At 47.5% G+C, this 9,354-nt stretch overlaps 1 protein-coding gene across 1 annotated transcript in view; it reads right to left on the reverse strand.

Annotated features, from left to right (window-relative positions):
* LOC104537655 (CUB and sushi domain-containing protein 2-like) overlaps positions 1–9,354 on the reverse strand; it is a gene marked incomplete at both ends in the record, with an annotated part of 85,281 nt that overhangs the window by 68,746 nt on the left and 7,181 nt on the right. Inside the window, 3 exons of the mRNA XM_010180599.1 lie at positions 304–425; positions 3,639–3,763; positions 4,827–4,914. Coding sequence (XP_010178901.1) covers positions 304–425; positions 3,639–3,763; positions 4,827–4,914 — 335 coding nt within the window. The remainder of the gene's footprint in view (positions 1–303; positions 426–3,638; positions 3,764–4,826; positions 4,915–9,354) is intronic.

The raw sequence follows: 9,354 nt of genomic DNA on the forward strand, positions 1-9,354 counted from the left end.
GCTGGCTTAGCGAGATGCTTCACTAAGCTCCGTGGCTTTTCACCAGCACTCACGCCAGGATATCAAATTGGTTTCGATTCATAATAATTACACTCGCTTTTAATTACATCCTTTAACAAAATGAATTTTCAGCAGAGAGGGAACGTTGCGGTCTTCAGAGAGAGTTGAGAAACACGTGGAAGGAGTTTGTGGGGGATGAGGGGGTACAACATCAGACAGAAATCTGAATGGCTAAATATCAGATACACGATATTTCAACTCAGGCAGGGAAATACGGACATGGAGCTGCAAATCCGGACCCACCTTGGCTGGGTTGAGCGCGGTGATGACCCACACGCAGTAGGCGTTGTTGTCGTACTGCACGGGGTAGTTGGGAGACGTTATCACCCCGCTGGGCCCACGGAGGTACATGTCACACATCCGAGCTGCAACAGGGACACAAGGGAGATACGAGAGCTAAGAGACCTCACTCCACATGTACACTGCATTCTTTGTTGAAGGATTAGAGAGAAACAGAGATGCGTACAGTATGGAATGGGGGAAAATTAAGGGGTGTTGTTAGTAGGTCGAGAGAGGTTCTCCTGCCCCTCTGCTCTGCCCTGCTCACACCACAGCTGCAATCTTGGGTCCAGTGCTGGGCCCTCAGCTCAAGAAGGACAGGAACTGCTTGAAAGAGTCCAACAGGGCCACAAAGATGCTGGAGGGAGTGGAGCATCTCCTGCTGAGGAGCGGCTGTGGGAGCTGGGGCTCTTGAGCTTGGAGCAGAGGAGACTGAGGGGTGCCCTCATTCCTGGGGATCCATTGGGAAAGGGCAGTGTCAGGAGGAAGGAGACAGGCTCTGCTCTGGGATGGCCAATGCCAGGACAAGGGGCAATGGTCCCAAGCTGGAGCACAGGAGGTTCAAGCTGAAGATGAGGCCAAACTTTGTCAGGGTGAGGGTTATGGAGCATGGCCCAGGCTGCCCAGAGAGGTTGTGGAGTCTCCTTCTCTGCAGACACCCAAAGCCCTGGCCGTGTTCCTGTGTGACTGCTCTGGTGATCCTGCTCTGGCAGGGGTTGCACTGGGGGAGCTTTCCAGGTCCCTTCCAACTCCTCATATTCTGTGATACTGTGAAAATTAAAAAATTGCTGCTCTGTGTAGCTTTCACTACCCAAAAGTCTACTTTTCTTCGCATGTAACAGATTAAGGGTTTCTCCATGATGAATGGATGAGTGGGGCGTTCGCAGGGGCTATCAAACAGATGGACCACCAGACCAACCACCAACAGCCCATTCCCTAGCCTGATTTTATCTATTTTTTACTATATTAAAGCCCTCATAGAAATATTTCCACGTCCAGAACAGTGAAACCAACTGCATGGAAGACCCCAGGTAAAACAGCTCCTTTTCCATGTCCCCACAAAGTGTATTTCCTTCCTTAATTGCAGGCCAAAAAAAAATACTGCACAGCAAGTATTTATTAGGAAAGGGCTGACTCCATCCTGACGTGAACCAAAACAGCAGCTTCACTTTGTATCTTAAAAACATCTTAGGCAAAGCAGATGCTGAAAAGTGCTTAAGCAGGGAAATTTTTGCCCGTGGTATTCCTTTGATGTAATATTTAACCAGAAAAGGCGAAGAGCGGCGTCCTGGTTTTGTAACTGCTCCTGCTGTTGTGGTGGATCCCGAAAATTAATTTCCCTTGAATCTCAAAGGAGCCGTATTTGCACTTGTGGCATCTGCAGGGCTTTTATTCCCTTCCAAATCGCAGTAAAGCATGGAAAAGGAGCTGCTGGCCAAACTGTCCGAGGGCAACAGGAGCACAAGGGGAATAAGTGAGACCTCCAGGACCCACAGGTTTGGTATCACTGGGTATAGGAACTGGTACAGTCCAGGGGGTTAAAAGCTGGGTCACCGGACACCCCAAGTTCTGCAACTGAAGATAAATTCAACACCCAGTAACAAAATGCAACCAGCAGAAAAAAAGTGTTATAAAGCCAAAATAAAAAGCAAATAGGAAACTTTTAAAAAAAATTTTAAAAATACCCCAAAAGTTAGCGGTTTAAAAAAACTGAGTTGATTCACAGAATCATCATAATGCAGGCAAATCCTTTCTTATCTCTTGCAAGAGGACACCATAAATTTCCTTTCTAGTGTCACATATTTATGCCAAATATCCTCTTACACTGATTCAATTTATTCTAGGCTTGTTTCAAGAATTAGATGGGATTGCGAAGCCTTGGAAAAATCTGCCGATGAAATTAAAGGAAAAAAATGAACTGGAAAAAATACCAATTTAGGACTTTAAGAGCTTTAGAAGGATTTAATTAAAAATATTACAAGTTGTCCATTATTAGCATTACAAATATGACAATTATGCATGCCACTGCTTTTTTTAGAGACAGAGAAGGGATGAAAACAAAACGGCCAAGGGCAAAGCGGGCGTTAGGAAAGGAAACTCCGTTCAGTGATGGCTCACGGATGGGTTGTGGGATAATCGGGATTTAATCCCAACATCGCTGCCCATCAGCATCAAGTGCCATTTACAGCATCTTCCAATTCTGTTCTGGGCTTTTCACCTTTCATCCCCACTCCTCCTCATCCCATAAAGAGAAATATCTGGGACAGAGCGGGCAGAAGGGGATGAAGGAACAGCAATGGCCCAGGCTGCCCAGAGAGGTTGTGGAGTCTCCTTCTCTGCAGACATTCAAAACCCGCCTGGACGCCTTCCTGTGTAACCTCATCTGGGTGTTCCTGCTCCGGCAGGGGGATTGGACTGGGTGAGATTTTGCGGTCCCTTCCCATCCCTGACGGTCTGGGATTCTGTGATTCTGTGAAGCATCGCAGCGAGATGAGGATGTACACACAGGTGTGAAGGACACAACTACAACCCATATGGTGCAGCACTAATAGCTTATAAATCTCCACAGGTAATGGAAATAGCTTTGTTAGCTCTGTTATGCAACAGGAACAGGTGCTTTTTCTTAAAACCTGAATTTTAAAAATTGCATGGGAACCAAGTAAAGGTTTCCTTCTCAGGCTTGAATCTGAACCTGCATTAATCTCACTCAGCCAGAGAACAAGAATCACCCTTGGAAAAGAATAAAGACCCTGCTGACTTTTGACCATGAAGATGATGAGACCTAAGTCCCATTTCCAAGCACAAAAGAGGGCTCTCCCAGCTCTGCCCCTTGCCTGAGGCAGGGATTTGGAAAAAGAAAGGGTTTTGGATAAAGGCCGGGGTCAAGAACCAGCTGAGGGACCCCCACCGAGTGATGATGAACATGATTGCTGGTCTCTTCTCCCAGGTGATGGGGGATAGGACAAGGGGAAACGGCACCAAGCTGTGCCAAGGGAGGTTCAGGTCAGAGATAAGGAGGAAGTTCTTTACTGAGAGGGTTGTCAGAAGCTGGAACAGGCTGCCCAGGGAGGTGGTGGAGTCACCATCCCTGGATGTGTTTAAGGAGCGGGTAGATGAGGTACTTAAGGATATGGTTTAGGGGGTAGACAGGAGCGGTTGGACGTGATGATCTCAGAGGGCTTTCCCAACCGAGCCATTCTGTGATTCTGTGAGGACAGAGTAGGTGACAGATGAAGGGGACACCAAGGAGATGGGTCCTCTCATTAATCCCAATAACAGCACAATTTCTGACTGCTCACCTCTGCACACCGGCCGGTGGTCGCTCCACGCCACGATGATGTCGCTCACTCTCTTGCAGGTGATGCTTTTGGAGCCCTGCAAATCGTAGCCCTCGTTGCAGGTGAACTGGATGCTGGAGCCTAACCTAGCGGACAGGACAGAGGGAGACGTCACCAACCGAGATCCTGCGGCAGCAACGGGGCTGTCACTCGCGTTTCGCCACCCCAGGGATTCTGCAAATCACTCTGGGCACCGTTTGCCCAACGCAGGGGCAGCCCAAAAACAGGCTCCAGCCTTTCCATGCACCTTCAGTGGGGATTTCATCCTGCGCGGGAGCACAGATGCAGCCCCACAGATTACATGCTCAGCATTCTTATAAAGAAAAATATATAACTTTATCTGCCACTGAAAGATTTAGTCTTTATTCTATCACTTTGGATTCGGATCCTTTGCTGGTTTAAGCCAATGCTGCTTTATTCAGTGAAGCGACACGATGCCAGTTTACAGCATTCGAAAATTTATCCTATGGCATTCAGGAGCTCCCTTTCTTCCACCCTCACACCCCCCACCTCCGATCCATTTTTTGGATTTCAGGAGAATTTGATAGACTCGGGTTAAATTGAAAGGCACTTTTAGTGAACAAAACAGCCATCGACAGCAAAATAAGATTAAATATTGATTCATCATTGCTAACAGCAGGCTGATTCATTCCTGCACACTTTAAATGAACGCTAGCGACTACAAGGGAATAACAGCATTGTTTTAAACTTTATAAGAAAACAATTACCTAGCACCAAATACACTTATTGACAAGGAGCTGTACCAGTTTGGGGAAGTCACCTTGAATTCCCTAAGGGCTGCAACTTAAGCTCATTTGAAATGTGATTTTTTCGCTGTTTAAGACACTTCTTTCTACACTTGACTGGAGGGGGGAACACCATCAAACACTGATTATACGTTATAAACACTTGTATTGTGAAAAGAGAATATCCTGGAAGAGAGACCATTAAACACCCTCATGTGGGACACAGCCTCCCAAACACACACGCAGACACACTCGTCCTGCACCGCGACTCCCAGCAAGCTCGTCAGCCGAAACGCAGTCAGGTGTGCAGACGGTCTCTGAACCAGACTACGTGAAGCCAAGGAGCACACACCACACGGCAGCTCTGCAGCATGCACAAACACAGATCAGGAAAGGTTCTTACCGAAAATCGTTGCCTATCCTTTTGCCCCTCTCTGGAATCCCAGGGTCTGGACACATATTATGTCCCTGGGACACACCAACCTGAGTTACTACAAGGCAAAAAAACAGCACATACAGAGACAGAATAGCAAAAGGCACATTCTTTCATCAACTGTCTTGGTGGATGTGGAGAGAAAAATGGCAATAGGTAGCTCAAAACCCCGGTCGTGTCCCATTTTGTTTAGAGAAAAACAGCTCTGGAAACAAATGCAACTGGAACCGTTTCAGCTCGGTTTACACACCACCGTGTTTTCTAGGAAACGCCAGCTAGGGATGCAGTTTTTCACTACAGAGGCACCTCTGAAAAGGGTTTTTTTTCCCCACTCTGCAAAATTACACCAATTAAACAGCCTGTGATCAACAGAGCCACCTGTGACAGGACAAGGTGACAGCCCCCCACCCCTCCAGGGAAGGAAAACAACTCGATGAGAAGGTAGGGATGTGATACAGGGAAAAACCGAGCACAGAACGAAGGGGAGAAAGGAGAAGGAAATGCAGGTCTAGCATTTTAAAGCAAGTAATTTAGTTGGAATATGAAAAATTTTATGGAGCAACCTTAATGTAACTGCCAGACGTGAAAACTATGCAGCGATCACCAAATAAACACCTCCAAACTTCATTCGCTGCCTCCCCGTTTCTACCTCCCCCCTGGCTGGGAATGACGCACGCAAGCACTGGCCTGGGGGGACATAACCCGGGACATGGATGAGATCTGGCAATCACCAATTTCCAGTTTGAATTCCAGCAACTACCCAAAATGCACAATAATCTGGGGACAAAGGGGTGACTTCATCACGGAGCTGTAGAAGTTGACACGACTCAGTTTTCTCGTAGCGCTAAGGGGAGGACGCAAAGCAAATGTGGTGTTTCTTGGCGATGGTGCAGAAGCAGCAAAGCAGGAATGGGCAGCAAGCATGGTGCCTGTCACTAGATTAAAGGCAAACACCACCTCAGTTACGCTTCAGAACCACGTTAACACAGCGCCCCAAAGACCGCGGCCCAGGGGATGATGGTGCAGCGGTAACAGCGCGCTGCTCACACCACGTTGGGCCGACAGCTCGAGATCCGCACGGCGCTGAGCTATGGAGGTCACACACGTAAATATCGGCATGGGAAGAGAAGCGCATGGAGTCTGCACAGCATGAACAACCAGAGAGGCAAGACCATCAAACGGGGTAATTATTCACTGGTTAATTACACCTTGTGTAGCCAGGCGCTACAGCTGGAAGAGGTAACGCTGCTCCTAAAGGATCACTCTGCTCCTTTGTATGGGGCTTTCATCCAAATATCTGCAGCCTGGGCTGGTGGGAGGTGTCCCTGCCCATGGCAGGGGCTGATTCAGGTCATTTTTAAGGTCTCATCCAACTCAAACCATGCTGCGATTCAACACCCAACTGCTGGCCACATACATCAAGCACATCACAGCTTCCCACCTCCTCCTCGCCTCCAGGCATTAACATCTCAACCCAGCCTCCTAATTTGGGAAGGGCCTTGGTCTCTCCTGGCTTCCCTCCCCACCTCATCTCCCACCTCACAGTGCTGGGGCCTACCCCCTGCCCCAAGCAAGGCCGCTGTGCTGCTCCTGCAGGATCCGGAGATGGGGCTGGGGCTTTTTGAGGGCATAAAAAGCAATGTGTGTGAAATGTCTGAGGGCAGGAAAGCAACAGAGATACAGCTTTGTGGGCAACCAGGCTCCTGAGAGGTCATTTCCCCTCCTTTGCATGGCGATGGCCTCATGTTAAGCTCAGTTATGGGGACAAGCAGAGACACCAGCAAGCATGAAAGCAGCACGAGGTCTCCTTTGATTTTGGAGCTACAAAGCTTGGCTGCCACCTTTCACAGGTCGTGGTGATGCTGAATGTACAGCAGAGCCAGCAGGAAGGGATTCACCTCTGGTATTTTCAGTAACCGTGCCCCAATAACTGAAGAACCCTGCTCCAGGAGCGGGCACCTCCAGCAGGTCTCAGAGATCCAAAATTTGGTGATCCCTCTGCAAACGAAGTCAGCAGCTTCCCAGGCCCCTTCTGCTGGTGCTGAAGTGACACGGTGCCGCTGAGCAACGCAGGGTTGGCTGAACAAAGCACACGGTGACACTGCCTTCCTTCAGGTTTCTTAATTCACTCCCTGCCCACACACACACGCTGACTGCGCACACAGGTATCTCCAGTCACAGTAAAATCAACACTCAAGGGTTGTGTGTCACAAGTCCGTATGGTATTGAAGGGAAAAGGCTGAGATTTCTCATCTTCTGCACCTTCTCCAGAGTAAGACCCCACTATGCAAGATAAAGCTATGATGTATATAACACATGCACAAACACAGCTACGTCTGCATTCAAACATCTGGCTGCTCTTCCTTGCACAGCAATGACCAGATTTGCCTCTCCACAGCAAATTCTTCCTCCCATGGCCAAAAGACCACCCAGACCACACCATTCCCACCCACACCGGTATCACACCCATTTATTTTGTCCCTTATCGGATGACAGCCTCGAAGCCTCCGATTCAAAGCCAGGCCACAGATGACCAGCAAAACCCAGGCAGGTTGTCAGTCACCAACCACATTTCTGAAGACTGAGAACAGCTCTTCTCGTGTTAGCGAGCGTTTTATTAATATCTATATGGCATGAGTAGATAAACCAGAGAGAGATAAGATAAAACAGAGCAAGGGGGAAAGGAAAGATATCTCCACATCATGATAGTTGGGACATTTTACTTTGTAAATGTGAAGGAGAGGAGAGGAAAAGGAGAGGATGGATTAGATGGTCGCTCACAGAAACTTCTGTTCTTATATCTTTTGATTTAAACGCACAGAGATGAACATAACTACACCAGAGGTTATAAACCATATTTGTTATGCTGAGAACTTGCTGTCAGTCCCACGTTCGTCTTCCTGAAGCTTTGACTGATCGATGCCTGCGCTGTAGCGCTCCACAATGAACGCCTCAAGGTTACCAGGAAAACAACAGGTCTCAAAAACCGTGATGGACTGCTCGGTTTCTACATTACAGGCTCAAGGATTCTCTCCCCCAAGCCATGGAAATGGTTTTCCACTCCTCTTGATTCTTTCCAACAACTTCCTTCCCATGGCAGTGGATAACAGCCAGTTGTGGTTGCCCTGTTCACGCAGTCATTTACTCCATCATCCCTCTTTAGTTTTCCTATCTCCCAATATTCATAAAGAAAGTTCACAGATAGACTCCCAAGGGACAATTATTTTTTAAAAAATGGAATTTAGCAATGTAAAATATGAACTACAAAATAAAGCAGCGTCTAAAAAAGGTTTTATAAAGACTTAACGTTTCTCAGCATGAGAAATACAGCGCAAGTGAGCTCTTCTACCAGCACAGGGGTTGGGAGGGAAGGATTTTAGCAGTTAGTTGTTTTTAAAAGGTTGACCTTTATGACCATGCTAAAGCTCGCAGTCACTCCACGCAACCCTGTGGCCAAGTGAACAGGTTACAGAACCCAGTCTAAAAGCAGCAGAGCTGCCCTCCAGATCACAGCCCAACCCAGCACGGGGCTGAAGGTGCTGAGCAGCCCAAATCTTCCCATCAGAGACCTGGCTGAGACCTAAAACTAACACCACCTCCAAAATGACTTCGCATTCGTACACTGAAATTAAGGCTTTGACAAACCTGACCACGCACAGAACTCGCACCACTTCGTACCACCCCTTCCAATGACATCCAGCAGCTATGCCTCGTTCAAAGGCCAGAAAAGCAACTTCAATGCCGTTCTGTAAAAGCAAAACACCATGGTTTTCCCACTGTGTGACCCGGAATATGCACATTTACACGCTGCACGCAGGAAAAGAAATTATCTCCTAAATGCAACCTAAAATTTAGAACTACGTCTTATAGCTCATTCTCCAGATCTATATTATTTTCCCCTCTAAAACTGCTTAAAGCAAAGTGTCCAAGTAATTCTAGGGATGGTGAACAGTACGAGGCACTTGATTTCAATTTCAAACCAACACGTTTGGTTGCAACCAGACAATTATTCCCCAAAAGTCCATATTTTTATGTATTCCTTTCCTGAAATGGTACCAAGAGCCGTTATGTGACAACATTTTGCCTCCATTCAGACACATGAAACACAGAGATTTAATCTGGCCAGGTAGGGTCAAATTTTCTGAATCCTCCCAAATTCCTGCAGGACACAAAGCTTGGAGCTGCGGATGCCCAATGTGGCCATGGGTTTGTCAAGGGGGAATTTCAAGATTGATGCAAAAAGCACCAGAAAACACAGCTGGGAAGGAAGCCTCTGAAAATAAAGCTCTGGCTACTACCAAGAGACACAGAAATTCCTAACTTTCTGCTATTCAAACCAGATGAAATAAGGGCAACACTGTAAAATTCCCAGGTGTTTAACCAGCCTGGCCCACCTGTATCACAACCTCTGATGCATTTGCAGACTCATAAACTCGTGGAAGTTTGAGAGCAGGGGGGCCACGGCTCGCCGTGCCAACCCAAAAAAGCAAGGGAAAGA

This window comes from Mesitornis unicolor, unplaced genomic scaffold (assembly GCF_000695765.1).
Source record: "Mesitornis unicolor isolate BGI_N332 unplaced genomic scaffold, ASM69576v1 scaffold16823, whole genome shotgun sequence".
Lineage (NCBI taxonomy): Eukaryota > Metazoa > Chordata > Aves > Mesitornithiformes > Mesitornithidae > Mesitornis > Mesitornis unicolor.